The sequence below is a fragment of the Marmota monax genome, unplaced genomic scaffold (assembly GCF_021218885.2).
Source record: "Marmota monax isolate L192 unplaced genomic scaffold, Marmota_monax_Labrador192_F-V1.1 WCK01_AAM20220418_F8-fsc00501, whole genome shotgun sequence".
Classification (NCBI taxonomy): domain Eukaryota; kingdom Metazoa; phylum Chordata; class Mammalia; order Rodentia; family Sciuridae; genus Marmota; species Marmota monax.
This window is the reverse complement of record NW_026693328.1, coordinates 153,509-180,473: the sequence shown is the minus strand read 5'-3', so window position 1 is coordinate 180,473 and position 26,965 is coordinate 153,509. Positions and strand designations below refer to the sequence as shown.

Genomic DNA, 26,965 nt, shown 5'->3' with positions numbered 1-26,965 from the left:
TTAATTTAAATAGTATATTTTATTTAACCCAGTATGTTCAAAATAGTATCATTTCAACATGTAACCAATATAAAGTTATCAGTGATATATTTTACATTGTTTTTCATCCTAACTTCAAATTCTGGTGTTTATTTTACACTTAAAGCACATCTCAATTCAAACTAGCCACATTTCAAGTGCTTGATGAGAGTCCAGTGGCTACCATATTGGACAGCACAAATCTAGTTTTGAGAAAGCCATGGAAAAAATATTGATGATTTAGATTAAATTTGAAAGTAGTGCTGAGATTGAGATTCCAATCCAACTAGCATAATTTCTTGAGGAACTAGTAGGTCATATATCAGCTTTTATGATAATCAATTCATGAGGAAAAGAGCAATGTGGTAAGCACAGTGGCCACCAAAGCTATCAGGTTATCATTCCTGGAACCTGTAAATGTTACCTCATGAAGAAAAAGGGTGAGTGGGGAGGCTGAGACAGGAGAATCCCAAGTTTGAGGCCAGCCTCAGCAACTTAGGGAGACCCTGTCTAAAAAAACAAAACCAAAAGGGTTCGGGGTTCAATACCCAGTACCACCAAAAAGAAAAGAAAAAGAAAGGGTGAGGGGCTGAGGGTATAGAATTCAGTATAGCTCAGTATAGAACACTTATGTGCACAAGCACCTGGATTCCATCCCCAACACCATAAAAAGAAAAAGTCTTTGAGGATGTGATTAAAAAGATTATTTTGGTACCCTTCTATCCAATCAAAAACATCCCTAGTAAAAGGGGCAGAGAGATGTGGCACACAGTAGATGCCATGTGACCAGAGAGGCAGAGCAACAAGTTGCAACTACAAATGAAGGAATGCTTACAGCCACCAGCAGTTTAAGGGACAGGTTTCCCACTAGAGCCTCTTAAGTCAAGGTGTGGACAGGGCTCAAGGACAAGTGATTCTGGATTTCTGACCTCCACAAGTGAGAATAAATTTGTTCTTGTAAGCCACCAAATTTGTGATAGTTTTGGCAGCCATAAAAAAACAAACACAAGCAGATAAACTGCATCTTCCTCATATTGTGGTTGAATTATAAGCATAGGCAGATGATTAACACCGGAATTCAGCAAAAGAGCCTAAAAACTTTTGTGAAACAACTGGCTATATGGAATTTACAACAAAATACTATGTATTTACAATTTATGTGCTACACTTCTGTTTATGCTACCCTTACATATGTATGTGACATTATGTCCCAGGTCTGTCATGTGTCCAACACTGTGCTCAGCACAGTTGAGTCAATATTTCTGAATAACATGACCTTGGGTCAGTCCTTGACCGCCTTGAATCTGTTTCCCTCTCCTTACAAAAGGGTTAGAGGAATGGGATGGGTCCTACGTGGATAGGGCTGATGTCCCTGCTGTTGGAAAAATTATGTGAGACCAGGCTGGGGGTGGGGACTGAGGGAGGCTAAGCACCCTGTCAGGAGGTGGAGAGAACTGGATTCAGGGTCAGCTGTCAGGCTCAGGGTAACTGCTCAGGACGATCACCTCACAGATGGAGCCCACAGGGCTACCATGTAGGTAGTGACTAAAGCCAGAGAGGCAGTAGGAACTCTGGTGGTCAGAACCCCTTATGTTCCTCAGTCTTGCAGGGGGAAGGGCTTCTTTTCCTAGGGGTGGGGAAAGCTCTGACTGAGGCCCCCATCCCGTTAGGGGCTTAAGCATGGATAGGGAAAAACCACTCTTGTCACATGCAGTCTGGATGGCTGGTAGGTCACTTCTCTCTGGGTTCCCATATATCCTCTCCAGGGCACCCAGGATCCTAAGTCCAGCTCAGTGCTGCCCCTGTAGGTCCATCTGGCCAGGACCACACAGAGGCCCTGTCCCAATTTTCAAACCAAACCCTGGCCAGCCACTTGCACCGTCTATGGACTCTCTTCTAAATGGGCAGTTAAGTGGCTTGTCCAGGTTCCCACAGCAGGAATTTGGCCAAGCAGACTGGCTCTGAGCGCTTAACTGTGTGATATAGACTTCAGACTGAAGCTCTTGGCCAGGCCCTGGGAGTTAGGTCAGGGATTCAGATGGACTAAAGCCTCTGGGCCCAGCCTTACCCCACCAAAAAAATACCTCCTTCATGCCTGTATCCTATGTACTCCCATACTCTTTGAGAGCAACTGAAAGCAGAGACCAGGAGAGTTTTGCTCACGGTTGGGGTTCTAGTGAGGACTTGTCTGGTGTAGTGGGAACTCAGTCTTTACTGAGCAAGACCACTTTCATATCCTCTACAAAAGCCAGCTTCTCCCTGCCTTGGTTCAGGCTGTTTCCCCCTCGCTGGCATGTAGTCCTTCCACTACCACATGCAGAGAGAAGGTGCGGCCCCTGCATACCTACACCCCATAGTTATGAAGGCCATCCTCCTTGGAGTAGGCAGAGGACAGACAAGGCCACCTACAGCCTTCAGGAGGCCTGGTGTCAACAACTGGCTGACTCCTCTGGGGCTCTGATGGGCCATGAGCTCCACTTCCCCAACCTCTGTTTAAAGTTAAGAAAATAAAGGGATTAAGGAGGCACCAAAGGCAAGCTTTCTCTTACGACAGCATCAGACAATTGTTTCAAAATATATTAGATTTGGTTTTTATTGTAGAGCACACATATCAGGGCAAAGTGCTGCACACACAACTACAAATCATTTTTTTGGGAAAAAAGCTGTAAAAAAAATAAAACTGCAACTGCTTTAGTTACGCAGTCCTGACTTGAGGAATCCACGCTGGCAAAGGAGTTCTGGCCCCTGAGAGGGGCTTCTTGATGGTGGCTGCCCACATTTCTGAGGCCCCAGGCCTGGACCTCTATACATAAAGCCCCCTGGAGTTGTGGTGGCCCAATTGCAGGGAGGGCCTCTGCTTTTGGCAGGCCCAAGTCCTGGCCTGGCTGGCAAGAAGACATTCCTAATGAATTTAGATCAGCAAAACCTTGCAGCCTTCCAGAATCTGAATGGGTAGAAAGCGCCAAAGACTTCACTTTTTTTTTTTCTTCCTTTTATTATTATTGTTCTTTTTTTTTTGTTTGTTTGTTTTTTTAAGAAGCCCCTTCCCCAGCTCCCATGCCCCTGAAGCAGAGAAGGCACCAACCCAGTCTGCAGGCCTGAGCTCTGGCCTTGGATGCACACTGTAGGTGAATAGAGGGAGTGGGCACCTTCCTAGAGGGATGACATGGAGAGGAGGCCCAGGGTGGCCAATGGAGGAGAAAGGAAAGCCAAGAGACCAAAGGAAAAATAAAAACTCAAAAAAGAAAACAAAAACCCTACCACACACCACAATGATTTCCCATACCCCAAATGCTAGACTTGGAAGGACACCAGTCCCTCTAGCTAGAAACAATTCCTAAAACTGACCCAACATGGCAAGTCTAACTTTCCATATAATCCCACGCAAATGCTTGAAAGGAGCAACCCAACAAAGAGGCAGGCATACTCTTGGCAAGAGACCTCAGGACCACTGTACTAGCCTCTGAGAAAAGTGTGGAGGAAACCTGGAGGGCTCGGCAATAGCCTTAGGGTGACAGGGGCTGGCAATGTTTGAGCTCCGCCCCCAGCCAACCTGAACCACTCTGCTGAGGGAGGAAGAAAGGGTGTTTACAGGAGCTTCCAGAGCCTGGACAGCAAGTGAGGGTGGAGCAGCAGCCCCCCCACAGAGCTGGCAAGGCTCTAAGAGACCTCAACCAAGTGTGGACATCAGTGGAGGAAAAGGGTGGGCAAGAGACTGAACTTTGTTCAGAGCACTGCAAAGATTTATATTTAAAGCAAAAATGAGAATTTCTTAACCATAACATTTTGTTGCTTTTAAATAAACCCAGCCTAACTCAGCCCCACTTGAAGATAACTGCCCCCCCCCCACACACACACACCTCTACTGGCTACTCCAGCGTGAGTCTCGGTCTCCTACAGACACCAACAACCTTTTCATCCAGGAGGAAAGCCAAGAACATGAAAACCCAAGTCTTGGCCAATTCTGTTTTTCAGCCTTAACGGGCAACAAACGAAGGGAAAAAAAAATATATATATATATATAAGATCAAAAACAAAAATGAAACCCTCAAAACAAAAGGAGGGGCAGCTACATGAGGATCAGCCAGAGTTCCCAGGAGGGCAGTGGACAGGCTTCAGTGCCTCCGCATCTTCACCTTTCGGGCGGGGCTGCCTGTCGCCTCTGAGCAGTCCTCTGAGGACTCATAGGACTTGCGCCAGTAGTTCTCAGAGCTGAAGCTGCCCCTCCGCCGGTGGGTGGGCATCAGCACTGAGCGCCGGTTCTCTTCCTTGTCCATCTCCAGGATCCGTGGCCTGCAAAGAAAAGAGGGAGGGTTATTATCTGAGAGGCTAGCAGGACGGGGGTCTGGCCTCATCACCTCTGTGCCTGGTTCTCTGTCCTTAGGTTGGGGCCCTCCAATTCAGTGGTTCTCAGTGAAGGGTATTTCTGGCAGAATCACTGGTACTGGTGGTTCCTGGTCATTAAGTGTCAGTGGTCACACCTCATCTTTGGGCTATCTCCCAGTCACCCTGTGGGATCTGCTGGGCAGGAGGAAGCCTTCCCTACCCTGGTCTCTAGAGCCTGTATGGTCCTACTGTCCACTCTACTTCCCAACTCTTCCTTCTGCCTGTCCCTACAACACCACCTTCTCTGTTCACTAGTTCCTTAACCCACCAAATTCTTTTCTGCCTCACAACATTAGCCCACACGGTTGTTCTTGCCTAGAATGCCCTTCCTACATAGCTCCCCCATTCTGGTCTTATCTTAAACAGTATCCCATCAGAAACCCTAACTCTTCTCAAATAGATCCTTGGTTCACTTCTACATGCCAAAATTCCCTAACACCTAAATATAAACCCACAAGGGTGTGTGTCCAGGTGGGACTGAACAATGAGGTCATGGGAAGAACATAACATACTTGCATTTGTCAGAGTCTCTGCCCAATCCCTTCCCTCTGAGGGTATAGGCAGCTGGCCAGGAGTTAGGCAGAAATACTACCCATGCTACTCTCCCAGAGAAACCAGACATATGGCTTTGAAAAGTCGGGCAATCTCAGGCTCCTAACCAGCCTACCCACCCTAGGCTTCTCCACCATCATAGCCTAGAGCTAGTCATGGGGTTGCTTTACTGGCCTTTGTTGAGGATCCTAGGCTGAGTACCTGTGGGCAGCGTCAGGGTCTGCCTTGCGGTGAGACCGCTTGGGTTTCAGAGGGGGGTCCCTGTTGTTTCCTGAAAGGCGATCTGAAGCATAGCTGGGTGGTAATGCAGAGCTGCTCAGGGACTTTGTTTCCAATCGGGGTGCATCTAATCTTGTCCTGCAAAGGAAACACACATGTCACAACTGGGTCTCTGATGAGGGCACATGCCTAGTCAGTCCAGTTATTTCTCTTGCCAGGCCAAGTGGAGACCAGCTAGGCCTGTCTATAAGCCAGCAGTCTCTGCTCTGTGATTTAGTATCTTCATGGTCCAACTAAGGACTGGTGTAGCTGTCCTCCAACTGACCAACCTCAAGTTCAGGCCTAGGAGAAAAGAATGGGAACACTCCTGTTTGGAGACTTCCAATGACAGGGAACTGTTGTCCCAGAGGTTAAACCCTAGAGCTCTTTCTCAACTGCACAAAGCAACTCTACCTCCTTCCATTTGGACCCAGAAGTGTTCAAGATGCATCCATTCTACTTGCTAAAAGACTGAGGTCCACTAGTGGGCACCACACACTCCAACAGGTGCCTTCATCCCTGCCTGAAATACTACTACAGAAAGGATCCCTGCTCCAGGCCTGTGAAGGGACTGGAGGGAAATGGAACCAGACTTAACTTTCTCACTGTAGCAACAGGGACACAGGCTGAGTGGCAAAGCTAAGGTGAAGGGGAGCCCAGGCCCACTTTATGATCATGAGTTTGGTTTTAGTGCTACCACAGCCACCTGGCAGCTTCTGCTCATCCCAGGATGCTAACCAAATAGAAAACAGAAGGCAATGTTCCCAACCAGCACTGAGTGCAAGTCTCAAGGAACATACTACCTAGTAAAGGCAAAATATGCAAGTACAGATGAAAAAGAGTAGGCATGGAAGAGCTGGGCAGAGATATGCTCAGGGCAGTGATCTGAGTCCTTTTATAAAGCCAGACCAGAAGGTAGCTGGCCTAGGAAATCTCCAAGAAGCCCCAAGGCTTCTTATGCCGTATAGAGAAGGCTGGAAAGTTAAGAAGACTGGAACAAGGGGTAGAAAAGGGGCCCCAGGTAGCCGAGGTGAGACTTAAGCCTAACAGGAGCCATTCTGAACCTGGGAAGGGATCGCTCTCCTGAGGTTGGCAGAGGTGGCTCCTACCTCCCAGCTGGGAACCAACATTCTGATGCTCTCAGGCCCAAACTGATGGGCAGGTAGAAAGGCAGGCAGGGCAGCTACCTTTGTCCTTGGCTTTCACTTCACAGAATGAGAGGACAGAGGGGTCCAGCTCAATGGCTGGCATACCAGTCTTAGCCTCCACTCTGGGAGGCTCCAGGTTCAGGGAACCAGGACCTAGTCCAAGAAAAAAGAAGACCCCATTCTGGTACTGCCCCTCAGAGTCCAGGTTAGTTATTATCCTTTGAGCCTTAGTTTCTCCACCTGAGCACAGGAAGGAGAAACAGGACTGCCTTTAAGTCTCTGTTCAGTTCTGAGGGCCTAGGAATTAGACAAGTAGCCTGGCTTCCTTCAAGGCTAGGTTCTTTGGGGAGTAGTGGTAGAATCACCTGAGCCCCAAGGCCCTTGCACACCCCATACCCCTAAGCTGAGCGGTCCAGACTGTAGAGATCAGATGTGACACGAGCCACAAAGTTTGTGTTGGAGGGCTCCAAGAATCTACAGCCTTAGAAGAAAGTGCCTCCTCTGACCGTACAAGTGATAGGGAGCCTGTGTTCAGGGTGAGAAGGCCCCAGGTAGCTCCTAAAGCCCCCACAACACTCTAACGGAGCAGTCTGAAGTTACTTCCTCAGGGGAGTGTGTATGGCAAGAGCCGCCACCAAGATGAGAGCCTGTGCTCAGCTTGACCCAGGATATTCTGTGAAGTATCCTGCCACAAACTGAGGCCTGGCATGGGCCCCAGGCCTCCTGAGCTTCCTTCTTGGGGCAGCTTGTCTGGGCAGGCAAGGTGAGGGTGATGAACTCTTCCCATGGGTCTAGGACTGCTAGAGAGGCTGGGGAAAAAGGTAAGAGTCTGGACAGAGAAACCAGGAGCACCAGCTACTCCCTCTGCTTTCCTGGCTGCCTAAAAGAGGAGAATGCATTGTCCCCCAATTCCCCACAATGGGACAGCCTTACTGCCATTATGAGGCAGCTCCAAAGAAGGGATAATCAGAGCCAACCTTACCAGAAACCCATCCTTTTTTTTTTTTTTTTGGATACCAGGGATTGAACCCAGAGGCACTCGGCCACTGATCCACATCCCCAGCCCTATTTTGTATTTTATTTAGAGACAGGGTCTGAGTTGCCTAATGCCTCACAGTTACTGAGGCTGGCTTTGAACTCCTGCTCCTCCTATCTCAGCCTTCCCAGCTTCTGGGATTATAAGCAAGCGCCACCATGCCCAGCAGAAACACAGCTTTCTATATTCACTTCACTGTAGGGATAGTTGAGCTGAGACCAAAAGGGCTCTGGTACATACACTAGGAATGTTACAAGATATCTCCTAACCGCTGCAGAAGCTCCTGTCCTTCCCCCACTTATGAAATGCCATCAAGCTGTAAGAACCCAGACCAGAGCTAGATCCCGAGCCCATTATAAAAAGTTTGAAGCAGTTTAACTTCAGAACATGCCCCTCATAAAAGGCAACCAACTCCTCTGAAGCAGGCAAGTCCCTTGGGATTTAACAGAGCGCCACGAAATTTGGAATCACAAGGTACTGCAAATTTTGAGCAATAAGTTTGAGTATAAAGACTGGACTTGGACCTCCTCAATAGGAATAAAGACCTGCTTTACAGAACTGATCCAGGTATGTGAGGTGAGGGTCAGCTTGCTGACCACTACATCCAAAGGGATCACTGCAGCATCAAGAGTGCATCAGCATGTGAGCTGAGGGGAAGAGAAAGATAAATTCTGTCCCAGGTGCTCCCCTCTTCCTTTAGCACTCATGTAAACCCCCATAGAAGCTACTGGGAGTGAGAAACAATGCTAAATCAGAGCAGATCACTGTCCTAAGTCACATAGCTACTACCTCACAATAACCTCCAAAGCACAGGTGGGCTCTTCCACTGCAGCAGAGCCGTGTGGGGGCAATGCCATCATTTCTGGGAGATGGGTATCATCATGCACCCAGACCACAATGACCCTGGTGGAAGGGTGGCTCCGTGGCTCAATAATGACTATTTTTCCCAACTTCTGGCTCTACTTTTACTAGGAAACCTGGCTTTCCAATGAGACGAGGAAGTGCAAAAGGTCTGTTTAGAAACCTGACCCCTACATAGGACCAAGTTCCAGCACCTTTAAGCATTAGACTCCCAAAGTCCAGCACCTTCATGTCTCCTGCAGTAGTCCCCACCCATTTTCTACTAACTTCCCTCCAAGATAATGCTTCTGATTACTATCCATTTATCAGTTGTGCTCTCTCCATAGAGCACTACTGATATATGCAGTGGTTTGCCATGGTCAGAAGAGCCTAAAAACATATGAGGGGTTATCACCTAAAAAGGGGACTCCAAACATATGGTCCAGGGCTCACAGTAAACATCTCCTATATAAAGGCCTACAACAGGAGACTCTCCAAATCATTCAGTCTGGTTATCACAATAGCATACCACACATACACACACCCCCCTCAAGACCCCAGAAGCCAGGAGGGCTCCATGGGTGCCAGCCACACAATAGGACCAGCATCAAAGGTACCTAGAAATCCCCCCAGCTCAAGTCTGGTAAGGTATCTGTTTTCCTCCAAGACCCCAGGAGTCCAGAAACCAAGTCTGCTTTTCCCACCCGTGCCACGCAACTCTATATCTCTGGGTTCCCTCCACTCCATGTGCCTCTGCTCAAACTATATACCTTCACTCAGCACAACCTTTCTCATGCCTTACTGTCATGATCAGAAGGGAGGTTTAGTGGGGAAGGAGGTAGAAGTCCATCTAGCATTTGTAAATTTAGCACTGAGAATGTAGGGCTTAGGTAAGAACACATCTGGAGAGAAAGTAGCTAAGCCAGGCGTCTAAGCTCATCACCTCTCTGATGGTCTGCCTCTATATTCCCCTGCATGTTACAGACATGGGCAGGATGCCAAATGGGCAAGGTATATATATCTAGATACACACTGGTCCAGGAAACAAATGTGAGCTAAACTTTGCCACAGAATATAAGAGTCATGGAGAGGAGCAATATCATTCCCTGAAGGTGGCAGTGGTCTCTGTGGGGAAATGCCTCAGACCTGGCCAGGTTCAGGGAAACCAACAGCTGTCCACTCCTCCACATTCTGCTGAGGGACGAGCTTAGAGTATACCCTCCATACCCACTCTCTGCTCACCTATACCCCAGCCTCACATGCTGGCTGCTCTGCTTTGGTTATGTTGGGGTGTCTTCTGAACCCTTGAATTCTTTGGCTCCAGTGGTCAAATAAGCCATTGAGTTCAGCCTCCTACAGTTTATTACATGAATTGCTCTCCCCACAGCTCATGTGCTTTAATGGCCTCCCAGTGCCCTTCATATTTCTCTACGTGCATGCAGTCTTTTCTTACATCGTATGAAGCCCTCCACCCCAACCACCACTCTGTTCCAGAGTAATGGAGTGTCCCAGAGTTACTGGACTACAAGTCTTTGAGAAGCAACTCTTTTTTTTTTTTCTTTTTCTGGAACCCCCAACCTCATGCATGCTAGGCAAGTGCTCTACCACTGAGCCACATCTCCTGTTCAAAGAACATCTTTTCTGACTGAACTACCTTTGCCCTTGAACACCTGTTCTTGGCCCTTCAACCACCTACAGGTATGCTCCTCTGGAAAGCCTTGACTAAGTCTCTGGTGAGCAGTTCAATGTCTGCCTTCTCCCCAAGACAAACAGATAAAAGCCCATACTAATCATACTCCTAGCACTAGTGATCTGAAGCTGTCCAGCTTCAGATCACTTTGAGCTGAATCCTACTTGACCAAAAGCAAAGAAAACTATTTACATTGTCTTGAGCCACTTCACTTGGTTAATGGGAAAGTGCCAACCTTGTAAAAATAAAGTTTTTTGTTTTTATTTTTGTGGCACTGGGAACCAAACCTAAGAATATTCTACCTCTAACCTTTATTCCCAACCGTTTTAAAAATCTTTTTTTTTTTTTTTTTTAGCAGTACCAGGGACAGAACCCAGGGGCACTCTTAACACAGATCTGTACCCCTAGTCCTTTATTATAGGCAAATGCAACATAGTGTTGGGGCCTCCTAAACTTCACGTAGAAGATCCTGAGAGCCCACAAGTCATCTCCTGAGAATCAGTGATCAAAAGCCTTCCATCTTCACTCCTGCATCTGAACTACTCCCCTTTATTCCCTACTTCCCTGCCTTCTAGCCTCTGAGCTTGTTTCTGCCTAGCCAGAAGTTTCTAGCTTAGGAGACAGATCTTACCAAGCCTGAAAATTTTTTGCCCATTTTGTTTATGGTGGGTTCCATAAGGAATACATTGTTTTCTACCAGTGCTCTGTTTTGTGTTATAATAGCAATGTAATCATAAGAACAACCAAGAGCACATTAAGTTTCCAAGGAAGCAATAAAGTTTCCTGTGGTGCCTAATTCAGGCAACTTGTGTACAATAGATACCTGATATTTCCAAGTCCAAAATCCTTGTTCAAAGATCATTTCAAGGAGCTCATTTCCTGTCTGATCCCTTTCTAAATACAGTTCACACCTCTTACTCTCAGGATTAATGTATGGATCTTGGCAGCTAGCAAAATCCTCCAGGAGGAACACCCAAGTCATGCCAGGGAATCATGGAAACATTGGGACACCCTCTGGTTCCCCCCAGAAGTTGATAAGCCTCTTGGCCACCTAGCCCATGCTTTAAAACTTTAACCACAGTAACAAAAAGGCCAGGTCCAGTTTACCTACTGATGGTACCAATGATTACACCAAGGAAAGATGCATGTTAGGCAGCTTGTCCTAGGTGAACTCGGAGACAGGAACATTCAGGGATGTTGACGGATACTAAAGACCTCACAGAGCTGAATACCTGTAGTTGCTACCTTACCCTGCTCTCTGTAGATTCCCCTAGATACTTAAAACACTCTCAGTCAGCTATTCACTGAGAAGAGGCAAGAAAATGCTTCAACATTTGAGCTCCAGTTTATTAAATTCAAAGCATCTACTTTGATGAGACTCTGGGAAAGAAGGGCAGGACCTGTAATGCTCCAATGTGCAAAACACCAAGGGAATACAAGACCTACCACCAGAAGATCCAGGTTACAGATCTCAACTCAATGATTTACTGAATGTGAAACATCATAACACTAAACTGCAGGCTACAGATGTCACTCCTGGGGAAGCTCTCAAAAGGTCACTTTCAGCCTCCCAGGGAGATGACCCAACACCATCCATGTCAAAGGAACAACGTTTTGTTCAACCAGAAAGCACTCAGTACCCACCCATATGACTCCTTCTATGAGGCCCTTAGAAAGACCTTGCCAGCTATGACCTGAGCTGGTGTCAGGGTCCCCAGACCCTCCCTCAGCAGTCTTTATTTTTTGAAGGGGCAGGGAGGCCATGGGGGACAGAGCTGCAGGTGATGGAACCCAGGGCCTCGCACATGCTAAGCATGCACTCTACCACTCTACCAAGCTATATGCCCATCACAACCTGTGAAATTTTTACCTGAACTTAGGAGAAGGCAGGACTAGCTCTCCACTCTCTGCCTGTCAGAAGCCAGGCTCAATGCACACTCCAGCCACAGGAACATGACCTCCCCAGAAGATGTCAAATCAGCCAGGTACCTCCAGACTACCTTGTGATGATTTCTGGGCAGTGCCTGGATGCCCAAGTGAAAATATTCTCCTTTTCAACTTGTCACAGCTGTCCTTTTCCAAGACAAGCCCCTGCAGCTACTCTGGAGCTGCTTCTCTCCACTTGAATCATTCTTCTCATATTGAAGGATTCCTCCTCTGGGCTGGGCCACATGCTAGGAACCAGATGAACAGGGATCTCCCTGCTCCCACAGAAAATGAATTTGGAAATTCACCATGCCAAATGTATGAGCTGACAGTCTAAACAGTTTATGCTGAGAGGGCTACAGTTGTATGTATGATGTTTCCTGCATGTCAACAACTGACCCTTGAAGGATGGTTAGGTTAATCAACTTTCATTGTCTCCATGTTGGTCATTTGGGGAGTGGGAATGGATCATAAGATGAATATATTAGATCAGAAGGCACTGCCAACAGAAGCCACAATGCCACAGAACCCAGGAATACGTCTATGGACTGTCCTGGGAGTTGCAAGTATCAATCCCCAGAAACTAGGCTACATGCTTGGATTTTATTCTACAAGCAGCAGAGACACCTGTACCTCTCCTTAGGCCTCTTGGTTGGTTCTCTACAGTTGGGCATTTCCACAGCTCAACTGCCTGGGAAAGCTGGGGATATCCTCCCACTTGTCTCCACCCTCTTCTCACCAAAGCCCAGTCCCTGGATAGCTCTTTGGCCTACTCAAGTCAAAAGGTCAAAGAACCTCAGTCACTCACAACAGCCATTCCTAATGTCAGACCACTTTGCCCAGCTGGCAGAGTTTCCAGGGGAGCTGATTAATAGTGCAGACCCTTAGCTGTGCTGAGAAGCATTTGACTCAGCTGTCCTAGCCAGCCAGATATGGAAGCCACCATTCAAGAAGAAGGAAGTATCTGGAAGACTGATAAGATTCTCCACAAAGATTTACCAAGGAGTCAGGTGCGGTGGTACATGCCTGTAATCCTAGCAACTCGGGAGGCTGAGGCAGGAGGATTGCAAGTTCAAAGACAGCCTCAGCAACTTAGCAAGGCCCTAAGCAACTCAGCAGGAAAAAAAAAAAATTCCCAGGAAAAGCTATTATGAGAGGTTGGGAGGGAACACCTGGGAGTTATTGCTCTGATTCTACATAACCCCAGGAGTTCCCTTCCAGGTTCACGGCCTGGGCAGGCCACCCATCCCTGCTGCAGGTAAAGCCCGAGAATGACAGAGAAGCTAAAAAGAAGGTGCTCTCTGGATTCTGGTTTGGTTCTGGATTTTGGTTTGTGCTGGGAACCACAGGAAAACAAAATAGAAAGGTAATTTAAAAAACACTTTATTTGGGCTGTGGTTGTGGCTCAGTAGCAGAGTGCTTACCTCACACATGTGAGGTACTGGATTCAATCCTCAGCACCACATAAAAATAAACAAAATAAAGATATTAGGGGCTGGGGATGTGGCTCAAGTGGTAGCGTGCTCGCCTGGCATGCATGCGGCCTGGGTTCGATCCTCAGCACCACATACAATAAAGATGTTGTGTCTGCCAAAAACAAAACAAAAAAAAAAAAGATAAAAACAAAAACAAAAAAAACCTCTGATCAATTTTGGGATTATTCTTAAGCTAGAGAAGAGAGGTTGCCAACCACCAAATCAACCCAAGTGTCTGAAGTTTCCAAATGTGCCTGGTGCTCTGCCTACACCACAGAACTATCCCACCTAGGTCTGGGTCATATCCACACTACTGACAATAATACAGAAGTCAAAGTTTCAGCTAGACAAAGTGACAGAGCCATGCTGATGACTCCTTTATCACCTTATTCTGGAGTTCTGCAACCAAAAGACAGAATACCAAAGTTATTGACTGAAATTAAAAAGATGGCAAACTCTTGGGCTAGGGTCATGGCTTAGTGGTAGAACATTTGCCTAGCACGTGTGAGGCACTGGGTTCCATCCTCAACACCATATAAAAATAAAAACAAAGGTGTTGTGTCCCTCTACAACTTAGAAAAAGATGGCAAACTCTTATAATCCCAGCAACTTGGGGCTGAGCACAAGCTTAAATCTGCCTCAGCAACTTAGGGAGACCCTAGATGTAGCACCCCTGGGCTCAGAAAGACAAACCAACAGTTTCCAGCAGCTGAAGCTGGAACAATTGAACATAAATACCCCGACTCTATGCTGATATAAACAAATGGATTTTTTTTTTTTTTTAAAGTGTGTGTGTGGGGGGTGTTGGAATATAGTCAGATCTCCTATGCAGAAGAAATACAAATAACTCATGTGGCTACTTCTCTCCTGCCTCAAGAAGGTAAGGCTAAATCCTCACTTTTGGGGTTTTTGTTTTGTTTTTTTGGTTCTGAGAATGAACCCACAGTCTAGCACATGCTAGGCAAGTGTTCTACCACTGAGCCACACCTTTAGCCCTTTTGTTTGTTGGTACTGGGAACTGAATCCAGGGGCACTTTATCACTAAGCTACATTCCCAGCCCTTTTTGAGAAAGGGTCTCACTAAGTTGCTTAGAACCTTGCTAAATAGCTAAGGCTGGCCTCAAACTTGAGATCCTCCTGTTTCAGTCTCCCAAGCTGCTAAGATTATATGTATGCACCATCACACCCAGCATCTTGTTTTTAAGAGATCGATCTAGCCATGCTGCCCAGGTTGGCCTTGAATTCCTGAATTCAAGTGATGGGTCCTCCTGGGCTGGAATACTTGTGCACATCACAGTGCCTGGCCTCACTACTTCATGTAGACTCTACATGGACGGAGGAGAAGCAGTAATTTTTATAGTTGAAAAACTGACAAACATTGCAGATGACCAGATGTTCAAGATCAGCAGTGCCAAGTTATTTTAACAGAATATACCCTTAGCATATGGTAAAACTAGCACTTTATTTCTGTGGTCTTCCTCCCAGAAAACATAACCCTAGGCCAACCTTAAAAATCTGGGGGGGGAAAAAAAAAAGACAAATACCAATTGAGGGATATTCTATAAAATGTTTTGGTTTAATCAATCAGTGTCATCAAAAATAAGGCCTAAATCAGGCCGGGCGCGTTGGCGCATGCCTGTAATCCCAGTGGCTTGGAAGGCTGAGACTAGGGGAATCATGAGTTCAAAGCCAGTCTCAGCAATGGCAAGGCACCAAGAAACTCAGTGAGACCCTGTCTCTAAATAAAATACAAAATAGGGCTGGGAATGTGGCCGAGTGCCCCCGAGTTCAGTCCCCAGTACCCCACCCTCCGCCAAAAAAAAAAAAAAAATCAGACACAATGGCACAAGCCTATAATCCCAGCTACTAGGGAAGCTGAGGATTCCAAGTTCAAGGCCAGCCTCAGCAACTTGGTGAGACCCTAAATAAAAAATAAAAAGGGCTGGGGATGCAGTTGAGTGGTAGAGTGCCTCTGGGCTCAATACCCAGTACCAAAAAAAGAATAAGACAAGTCTGAGAAAAGATCACAACCAAGAAGAGCTTAAGGTGATATGATAAATGTAATGTGGAAAATATCTTAGAACAGGGGGAAAAAATAAGAAAAATCGCTTGTTTATTTTCTTTTTCATAGTGCTGATGAGAGAATCCAGGCCCTTGCACATGCTTAAGCAAACGATCTACTACTAAGCTACATCCCAACCACTAGCAGTTTCTTGTTAATAACAAACATACCAAACAAATGTACTAAGGAGCTTGGTTTGTGGCTCAGGCGCTTGCCTAGCATATGTGAGGCACTAGGTTCAATCCTCAGCACCACATAAAATAAAGGTATTGTGTCCAACTAAAACAAATACAAACACACACACACACACACACACACACACACACACACATTTTTGGTGGTGCTGGGATTGAACCCAGGGCCTTGTGCATGCAAGGCAAGCACTCTACCAACTGAGCTAAGTCCCCAGCACCAAAACAAAAATATTTTTTAAAAATAGAAGAAATGGGATACAGGGTACTAAAAAACTGTGTAAAACCACAATTTTCTATAAATTTAAAACTGTTCTACAAAAATAAAGTTTATTTAAATTTTGAAGAAAAAAGTTAGCAGGCTTTCCACCTCCTGAACAAACCCAAGTCTACATAGTGGTCTTGCTCTGCTCACCGACTTTTATGGGAGTCTGGGCAATCCCTGATCTTCTCTGGAACTCCATTCAAAAGAAGGCTTGTCTTTCTCTGATCCAATGTTTGTGTGGCTGTGGCTGCTGACAAATCTGTCTGCTCACCACAAGGACCAAAAAAAAAAAAAGCTATAGCCAGACTTGGTTTTGCACACCTGGTCTTACACTCGGTAGGGAGGCTAAGGCAGGAGGATCTCAAGTTTGACGCCATCCTCAACAGCTTAGTAAGAGAGACCCTCAGAACTTAGGAAGATTCTGCCTAAAAATAAAAAAAGGGCTGGGGAACACAGCCCAGTGGTCAAGTGCCCCTGGGTTCATTACCCAGTATGAAAAGTGACAACGACAACCAAAAAAACCCTGGAGAGGCCAGGTTTACTAACTTTAATCAGTACATCCATCCCTGAATCCTCTTACCAGAGTGGAGACAGCTACAGCTATGAGCCAGTTGAATACTGCATTCGAACCTTACACTGTCTCCTTACTCCCTGCTCCTCCCAGAGTGAAAACCCAGACATTTTTTAAAGCAGGCTTCTAAAGTACAGTCCTAAAAATAATCACAGAGCACACATGTGACAAATCAGAACCAAAGAGGTGAGAGGAGGAGGTTGGGAGTGGGGTGGGGTTTGGAAAAGTGTTCCCCAAATCTTGTCTCAAGACTGTGCCCATAAATACTGGGCAGCATGTGATTTTTGTTCAGTCCTAAAGTCCAAACAAAGAACTTCATTTTCTGATGAAAAAGCAAAACAGCTTTTTCCTCACAGAATGCAAATAAAAAGTAAGAGATCATAACAGCTTTCTGCCCTCCCAGATTTCTCTGTTCCATGCCACTGGTGTAAGCATTTCTCAGGAAATCCAGACCTACATCTCCAGACAGGCCTACAGGTGGCGCAGAAGACACCAAACACAGGGTACTTACTTCCTGAGGATGATGACCGCTCGGCGCTCCTTGATGTCCTGAGGCCTTATGCAGTGAGTGATTTCGTCAGCAGCATATCCACTGGAAAGAAACATAGAATAAGGAACCATGAAGAGTGGAAAACCAAAACACCTGGGAGACCAGAATACAGCTCATGTATTATGGCTGCCCCCTGCCTGTTATTTGCAAGGTTCAAAGATCTACATATGTGGAAGGTAAATACCACATTCCAGGAAGCTTTTGCTGAAAAACGACTCAAGGAAAAACCTGACTTGAGGCAAAGGACACCCATTGGCCTCTTAAGAGAGGCCAGGCAGGATTCTCCCCGCACAGGCCAGGAACTTTTTTTTTTTTTTTTTTTTTTTAGAGCCCATAAGGCTGGAGATGTAGCTCAGTGGTAGAACGTTTGCTTGGCCATGTATGAAGTCCTGGTTTCATTCCCAGCTCTGCAAAACTAAAATAAGTAAAGAACCTTCAAGAGAATGCATCTTTAGAGGCTCTAAAGAACCGGAGTGACTCAGGGAAGACCTCCATGAGGACACAAAGAGCTATCCCCTCCTTATTCTTCCTCCCTTTCCCTCACCCCACAGCACAATGAAGGAAGCCAACGCAGTTGCTGACACACTGAGTCACCAGGGAGAACTAGGACTGCCACATTCCAAAGGAGAATTTGTCTACTTGGAAAAAAGCTTTCAAAAGCCTCCTTTGGGGGGATCCACAATTTTGAAGACAGCTGTGTTTGGGATATTTTAAGAATTTCCATCACACTCAAATTTCTATTTATTTTCAACAAGTTATAAGATTTTAAAAACTGCTTACAGACCAATGAATGTGGGTAGATGACTGTCTTCTTTTCAGTTAGCATCTTTTCCCCTTTGAAATTCTAGCAACTCCAATTCCTAATCCTCTCATATGCTCTCACCAGGAGCATAGCAGCCAAGAGACACCCCAAACCCAAGTCTTCCAATGAGCTGTGGCAGATCTACCTAGACAAATACTCGCCCAACCATAGGCCTGGTGAGAAGTTTTGCAGTCTCAGCTTCTCCACCTGCTCAGGGAATTTCTGGCTGCCCTGGACCACAAACCTTCCTCAGGGTTGATCAGCTCCTTCTCAAGGGCAGCAAGCTTAACTGTCAGAAATGTCACAGGCTTGGGAAGGATTCCTTGAAGTGACCAGGCTGGCCCAACTATGGATAAGAATTGGATGCAAGAACCAGTAAAAATAAAGTCAGGTTGATTCAGGCTCCACCCCTACAAAGTATATCTCTTATCTGTACATTTGAGACAGTGCTGGTGGCAGAAGAAAATTTACTTGGAAAAAAATTTTAAAAATTTTTTTTTTTATACCTTCATTTTTTAAAAAAATGTGATGCTGAGGATTGAACCCAGTGCCTCACGCATGCTAGAACCACAGCCACTAGAAAATATTATTTTCAAAAAACCTATGTTAAAGGGATAATTCTGAATTACTTCAGAAAAAGAACCTGCAGACTTTAACTAGAGCACTGATCAAAGAACCCTTTCTCAATAACTATTACTGTGTCAGCCCACTGTTAAGAAGTGCACATCCAAAATTGTGGAACCCCCCAAAGGTGTTAGGGAGTTGAAGGGACAGGAGTTCAAATCAGAACTTTGTCATCTACTACCTACTTGACTTAGTTAAGTTACATACTGAATCTAAATCTCAGTTTCTTAATCTGTAGTAAGGAGAACAGTAGGTTCTTGGGCATTCATTGTTAAGCTTTATAATTTCATTGTCATTACAAAAAACTACAAAATTGTACTTACTTTCAGCACTGGGGATTGAACCCAGAGGCATTTTACCACTGAGCTACATTTTATATATTTTGAAATGGGAGTCTAACTAAATTGCCTAGGCTGGCCTCAAATGAGTAGCTGGGATTACTAGTATGCACTACCACCTGGTAAGACTAAAAAATTTTTAAGAGGCAGCCATCACCTTTTCCCTTCCAGGCAGAAGCACAGGGTTCTAGGTATCTAGGCTGATACCTCTGGGAGGGGGTGGTGAGAGGCCACACATTCAGGGTTTTGAGAATTAAGTTCCTAGGGCCCTACCATTTGCTAATCATTGCCCAAGGGTCCCTGGGGTGGGGGGCAGAGCCTTGGGGTCAGCATCTGCCAAGAAGATATGAGCTGGGATCACCTTGCAGAGATCTCTCTATAGGGAGAGACCTCCTAGGCCCTATTCCAAGGATAGGAGTTAAAGGTCTCATCCCACATTTTTATCACTCTCACAGTGGTGATCTGGGTTGTAAAATAGTTCCATATAATCTACACACAGCACTTCTCAGGAGTCCATAGGTACATTTCTAAGGCTTGAACCTGCAGTGCTAGCTACAAGCAATGTTCCCTGTTGTTAACAAGTTCTATTAATCTGTTTAACTTGGACTACAGACATGACCTAGGGCTCTAGCTTCTAATCTCTAACAAGGAACCACTACTCTTAATGTAATTCTGGAGCAAATCCAGATGTTTGTCAAAGCTTGATTGCCTCCATGCTTCCAGGCCCATCCTCTAAAGGCCTCCAGAGCAAACAATAAGCTATGCCAGGCTCTTGCCCTGAGCCCAGGCCTCAGAATTAATGTGCTGATACAGGTCCCCTTGGCATGGACTCCACCTGGAGGGCTCATTAGCACTGGTCTTCTAGAACTTCCTGGCAACTGTTGACAATCCACTGACTATTCTTCAAAGTATTGGGCTCGAGTGGGAACTCAAAGTTCTGACCAAAAGAAGCTCTCCTGGCCAAACTTCAGCAGCAAGTGCCCAGCAGAGACCACAAGAGTATAATTTACTGCTAGGAACCTACTCGCTACAAGAGAAAATGTTTGAAAGTCCCAGTCTGCCAGCTTGAAACTTAATATGCCATGGATCCAGCCCTAACCTTGGCATGAAGAAAAGTTCCAGTGCCTCCTGCTCCTTTGTTTTCACAGGGAAATGAGAGAAGGAAATACCTTGTGCAGTCCAGCTTGCTTACTCCCTCCCCTAACTGGGCCCCGACCCCAGCAGCAATTAGTATGCAAGAAGTATCAAGAGTAATAAGGCCTAGCTAGGTGTGGTGGCACACCCCCAGCAATTTGAGGCAGAGGCAAGAGGATCCAAGTTCAAGGTCATCCTCTGCAACTCAGTGAGACGTTCAGCAAAACTCTGTCTTTAAAAAAAAAAAAACTATGGATATAGCTCAATGGAAAGCACCCCTTGATTCAATCCTTAGTATCCAAAACACAAAAGGGTAACAACAGGATCTATCTCTGTCACCTACTAGACCTTAGAGTGATTCTTAAGGAAGGTGACACATCTACCTTCTCTGGGAAGCTTTCCCTGAGCTCCCGCAAGCAGGGTTACTCCCAAAACCTCAACCACACCCTCCTAGGACTTTTTACTACATTTGGCCTATGGAGATTGTATCTTCCCTACAAGACAGAGCCTTCTAAGGCCTTATTCAACTCTGTACACAATGGACCAAAAATGAAATGCATACTAAGCCAAACTTTTCCTACCACTTTTGGAGTCTCAGTTCCTATATCTGTAAAATAGAGATGAGATGCAAGAATGAGGAATCTAAAAATCTATAACTATGCAGACCTCTGGCGACAGCTTTGGAGATCAAGTTGTTAAGGCACATTTCCAAGATGCCCACCATACCCTGTCTACTACATGCCCTCTCAGCCTACACCAGAACAGATTAGAGATGGAGGGACTGGTCAAGATCAGAGTCTAGAGACAGCCTCCCTCTGGCTGGGGCTACCTATCTTAGACAGCCCCACCACTGATAAGCTTCTCAGTCTTGTGAGCCTAGGTTTCTGGAGGAGAGCAGGTAGGAAACCTGGACACAGAAGCATAACTGTGAGCTCAGACTCAAGTTATTTACCAGATCTGAGTGTCCAGGAAGACACATGGCTTAACTTTCAGATAAGTCTGGGGACTTTTTGAATCCAGAGGGAAAAAGGTCAACCTGCTGTTTCCCAATTTGATAGGAACTGAACACAGAAGGCAGCTCATCTCCTGAGACACCTTTAGTTAAACTTCAAGTAATCAGCAGTGGGGACAGAAAAGTCAATCTTCTTTGGTGACTCTGGCATCACTGGCTGCACTTTGCAAAAGAAAACAGGCTCACAAAGGTTAAGTCATTTACCCGAAGTCAAACAGCTAAAGTGATAGTTTTGGAATTGCCACCAAGTTTGCCAAAAATCTTTTTGCTTTTGTTTTTGTTTGGGGTGGGGGGGGGAAGAGTTTAGGTAGCAAGCATAGAAAGAAAAAGGCCCATCTGTGTTTCCTGCTAACAAAGTCTAGTCTGTCCTGGGGTCCTTGCTGGCATCACCAAAGAACACATGCCCTGGAGAAGTCTGCAAAGATAAGCCCGTGCCCCCCAGAGAGCTAGCACAGTATCTCACTAAAGGCTATATGCCAAGTGCCAGTCCAAAATTGCCAGCCAGCCCTAAAAAAAATTTTTTTCCCAGCCCTAAAATTTTTATGGCTTATTTATTCTCTGCTTGGTCTAGGCTTCAACATTAGCTTCCTCTCCTTTGCTGCCCTCTGCCTGTGTGTGTGTATGTGTATATACACAACTGGGGATGGGACCCAGGGTGTTGCACATGCTAGGCAAAAGAGATCTACCACTGAAATGCATCCCCAGACCTTTTTTTTTTTTTTGAGACAGGTTTTACAACATTGCCCAGGCTGGCCTCAAAACTGCAATTGCAATTGCCTATCTCAGCCTGGGATGATATGTGTAAGTCACCGTACATACCAATACTACCTGCCTTCTCATCAGGACCAGCAGCTGCAAGGATAGCCAATCCCAATGGCCAGGAGTTCATCTTGAGAACATACAGCCCTGACCTCATCTTGCAGTTTCTCCCACTCCCATGGCAACAGAAGATTCCACATGAGATGTGGCCCAGGACCTATCTGCCCTACTTTCCCAACTATTTTAAGCCAGAAAGCTAAATTTTGCTTTCAACCAGCAGAACAAGATTAGCTCTTAGCCCAAAATGGACAGGGGTGCTCACTCTACCCAATACCAACTGTTAAGTGCAGGAGGCAAAGGCTGAGCTCAACAGTCCACCCCTGGCTGAGCAAAACAAGTCACTTCCAGACCCGTGGCCACAGCCTGGGTCTCTGGGCATGAAGCCACCACACAGAGATCATGCTGCTGTGAATAAAGGTAGAAGCATGTAAGCAATTAGTCTTGAGGTTATTATTCTAATTAATCCAATTGGACCTGTTTTAATCTGCCCCATTCACCTTACAGGAATAGGCAACAGAATACAGGATGAGTTATTTATTTAGATAAGAGAATAAAAAGTATGGCCACCCAGACCCCCCCCCCCAAATGAGGACACAAAAACAAAACAAAAAAAAAAACAATGGCCAGTTGGGTTTAGAAAGGAGTATAATAAAACACTTCCAAGAAGGGTCTGAGGTCTTCCTTTAAGTGCCCAGGTTTAAACACTGCTGAGTCAATGTCTGCCACACCAACATCCACATTGAACACTATTAAATATAAGAACTGCATTCCTGCCACGTTGTCTTGGACAATTACAAACACCATTGCAAATGACAACCGAAGTTTCAGGTGACAAATGCTTCAATCCCTCTGCATATGCAGAACACCTGTTTTGTCAGACCCTTCCTTCTGATCTGCAGCTTTACTGCATATCACTGCCTGGATTGAGACTCCTACCAGGAAGCGAGAGAAAGCACCACCTCTCTTACTAGCTTACATGCAAGATTTGATGAGGGCACTATAAACAGGCAGGTGTTCATCCATCTGCACACCAAGTAAGCTGAGTTTTAAATGAGAGGGTGGTAGATGATTTAAATTAGTGGGAGCATCCAAAATTTTAGGGCAGTGGCTTTCAACTGGAGATGAGTCTACTCCCCAACTCTCACCCTCAGGGAATTTGGTGGTATCTGAAGACATGTTTGGTAGTCATAAAAAGTGCTCTGGCGGGGCTGGAGTTATAGCTCAGCAGTACAGCACTCGCACCAGGTTCGATCCTCGGCACCACATACATAAAGACTTAATATTTACACACTTACACACACACACACACACACACACAAAGTGCTACTGGCATCTAGCACAAGGAGGCCAGGTACACTGTATAACTTCTACAATACGTTGACAGCCCTCACAACAACGAATCAGCAAAGCTGGGCATAGTGGTGCTTGCCTATAATCCCAGGAACTGAGAAGGCTGAGGTAGGAGGATCTCTTGCTGGAGACAAGACTGGGCAAGTATGTGATATCTTGTCTCAGGAAAAAAGGGGGGCAGGTGAGGGTCCTGGGGGATGTAGAGCACCCCTGAATTCAATCCCCAGGGCCACTACCAAAAATAAAGAATTAACAAGCCCTGAATAGCAACAGTAGCACTGTTAAGAGGTTCACCAAGAGGCTGAGCTTCACCAAGGCATCAGCTACCAGTCTCTAATGAATTACATCTGCCTCACAGCAGCACCTACCCCTCCCCTTACCTATGGTCATACCCTGCTACTGCTGCCAAACCTTCTGCTGTTGTATGCTTCCCCAACCCTGTTTTGCATGGCTAATGTGTAGTCCCCAAACTTCCCAAGTCTCAAAAACTTCCAAGTTGCAGCTTACTTACCCCCAAAACTTCCAACACTATGGAGCTTATAATAAGATGACCCTTCGGCACACTCCTGCAATTACCTGCCTGGGCTGTGACTATCACCTAGTCTGAGGTGTTCACCGAGTTTGGACTATTTGAAAGTTATGAGTCATGTTTCAGGATCCACCAAATTCCTAGCCCCTTCCTCACCAAGAAAGCAGAAGCTCATTAAATTGTTGTATATGAAAGTAAGCATCCATTCAAGTGTCCAAACTGTGCCAAAATCTGTACTTAACACCAAATCACCACATTTAATTCTAAAAGGCTTCAGAAGTTGGCATCATCCCCACTTTGTGGATAAGAAAGCCAGGTCTGAGACCGCCCACAAGATCCCAAAGCAAATGAGGAGAGTTGGATCCAAAGCCTGGGGCAGTATTTTTCAGGACGTGGCTGGCCCTCCCACACTAACTCTACAGCTAAGTCTGAATCCAGGAAGGGTTGGAAGAGATTAGAAAAGCTTTAAAACTTTACTAAAGAAAAGATGGAATTTTCCTGATGATGCAATCCGGTTGCGGATCACTAACAGACCTGCATATTAAGAATTTAAAACGTCCAAAAAAAAAAAAAAAAAAGAAAAAACCCTAAAATGTCTACTCTTCAATCCAGGACTGTGCATTTGTTTGGGGGTTAAGTATCTCAAAGTCACAAAATGCCTTGGATCTCCTCATTAAGCAGTCAATTACTGATGGGCCTCCTGAAAACAACCCTAATGGTCTATGACTATGTAGAAAATTAATATCTCATTAAGAGACCAAGTAGTCTTTGTATGAGCTCTTTTAGCACTGAGAGCTCTTCCCAGAAATCAGAGCCCCAACCTGCCTTCTATAACAAGCCCCCAGGGAGGACCTAACCCTGGAAATCCCATCTTAAAAGGCATCCATCTGGAAACACCACCCAGGCCTGAGATGCTCAAAAGTCCAAAAGACAAGGAAACATCTGACAGCTAAGTGGTTCTCTAGGATCCAAAGTACTGCTTATGTTACCAATGCCTTCCCAGATTTTCCCATCAGGAGGTGCTTGGCATCTCAAGACTCTGCTGCCATCCTCAATAATCAAAGGAATCATGTTCAACTGAAATGACAGATGACCTGCTCTTTTGATATTAAGAGGGCTCCTGGGACCCTGCTTCTCCCCACAACTGTGGCCTATGGCGTCAACTGCACTTCAGAGGTTAAGCTGCTCACAACAAAATCCTAGTTTGTCCTGATCCTGTACCTGGTGGTAGTTAAGCTATAGACTAGAACTCCTAAGAGGTTTTGAAGATTATTAAAGTGCATTACTAGATTTACCTTTTCCAGGATTGGAAGGAGGTAGCTTCCAAATAATTTTCACTTCACATAGACAATAAAAGTGTTCTGGTAGACAATTTTCCCTGGGGCCAGGAAACCAAGTCAATTTTCAGTTTGTGAAATCTACTGCTCACAAACTATAAGGCCAAATACCTGGTCAAGAGCCCAGGTGTACTTTATAAGGTCCCAGTAACTGGCAGCACGTTCTTAACAAAGGACCAATGGGCTTATCCATAACTTAAGAGGAAAGAATTAAGAGTGTGGTGTATTTTACTTCTGGCCCAACCACTGAATTATTCGACTCCAGGGAAGTCATTCCCCCTCTAGGGAATGGAGAAACTCTGTCAATTAAATACTCTCAGGGGCCCTCTGCCTGTATTTTTCTGTTAAGGAATCCACTAATTTTTTTTTCCTTTAAGAAAACCAAGAACAACAGAGCAGGAATGACTTCGATAGTAACTTTTTTTTTAAACACTGCTTTGGAAATGGAGATATGCTTAAAATCTCATAAGAAAAACAGAGTCCTAATATCTTAACCTTCTGGAAAGACATTGGACTAATTCTCAGTTAAGCCCGTGGTCACGTGAAAGCTAGCTACAGGTGCAGAATTCGACATTGGTTCCTGAGCCCTGTTTGCTCGCTACACAAACCCCTTCCCCTACTCCCTACAACCTACAAAATGAAGGATGGGCGAGAACCGTTTAAAGGACGGGCTCCTATTGGCCGCTGCTTTCTGAACCCGGGTGGGTAGTTAAGGCAGCGGGTGCAAGGCCGCCCCCTCCTCCCAGGTGGGTTACCTGAGCACAGTCACGCTTCCCCTGCGCACTGGCAGGGAAAGCACAGGTTCTGACACCCGGATAGGCTTGAACTGGAACTTGCAGCCGAAGCACAGCGCGGAGTCGCTAAAGAAGGACACGGATACGATGGGGCGCTCAAAGATGTGGATAGGGTCCACGTGAGACACGATGCAGCCGCCGGGCTGGTAGTCGTTGATGACGGCGCTGTTAACGAAGCCCTCGGGGATGACGCGGTGCTCCACCAGCTTCTGTATCACCAGCTGGTGCACCCACTCGGGGATCTCGTCCACGTCGCCCGGCGGATAGAGGCGCTCCTGACCCGGCCCACGCTTCTGCAGCTGGGCGCCGTATGTGTATCCCTCGCCGAAGAAGTACTTGTTGCGCAGCGGGGCCCGGTCCACCGTGTGCTCGTTGTACAGGCCCTTCTCGGCGCGGGACACCACCTCATCGATGCGGGCCTCAATCTTGGCGCACTCATCCTGGCTAAAAAGGCGCATCTGGCGGATGCCGCTCTTCACCTTGCGCGCCTCCTCCTCCTTCTGCAGCTGCTGCTCCTCGTAGTCGCTGCGCTCCGGGTCAGAATCCTCTTGATATTTGCGCTTGGTCCCGGACATTGGGTAAGGCTCTGCGGCGGCGGCGGCGGCGGCCGCGGCGGCTACAGCAGCGGCGGCGGCGGCCGCGGCTTCCCGGCTGCCCGCCTTATAGTTGTCCCGGGACGTCATGGACTTGAGCTTCTCACGCAGGTCTGTGTAGCCGCTGGCGGCCGCCATGGCCCCCGCGACGCTACTCTAGGGTCCTCCGGGGCGGGCGGGGCGGCCAGGCATGGCTCTTGGGGGACGCGCCCCGGTGCCCCCGGAAGGAACGGGGTCCTCAGTGCCGGACCCCCATGCGTTGCCTCAGGACCCAGCGGGGGGCGTCTAGGGGCCAGGAGCGGGGTCGGAACTCAGTAGCGGCAGGTCATGCAGCGGCGGCGACAACGGGGCTTCCTCCTCCTCCACCTTCTCCACGTCCCGGGGGGCAAGGGCGCCAGAAGCGCCTCATGCCGCAGAGGGCTGCCGCGTAGGCTCGGCCCGACTCCCAGCCAGACCCTCAGACGCCCGGCCCGGCCCGCACTTTAAAGCTCTCCTCACGACGTCACGGGCCGCCGGCCAGACGTCCGCAAGCGCCGCTCCTTAGCGGGCTTCTCGGCGCGCACGCGCAGTATTGCCGGCCACCGCGGCTCCTCGCGCTAGGGGCATGCGCGTGCGTGCGGGCCCGGTCGGCGGAGGTGCTGGCGCAAGCGCACACAGGGGCCGCT

At 46.7% G+C, this 26,965-nt stretch overlaps 1 protein-coding gene across 1 annotated transcript; it reads right to left on the bottom strand.

The window, feature by feature from the left end:
- On the bottom strand, nucleotides 1-26,965 carry Alkbh5 (alkB homolog 5, RNA demethylase). Its single transcript, XM_046456683.2, has 4 exons — nucleotides 25,669-26,965; nucleotides 16,930-17,010; nucleotides 5,158-5,313; nucleotides 1-4,311 (listed from the first exon to the last, which is right to left on the bottom strand). Exons 1-4 carry the CDS (start codon nucleotides 26,436-26,438, stop codon nucleotides 4,134-4,136), a joined length of 1,185 nt encoding a protein of 394 aa, XP_046312639.1. The 5' UTR covers nucleotides 26,439-26,965; the 3' UTR covers nucleotides 1-4,133.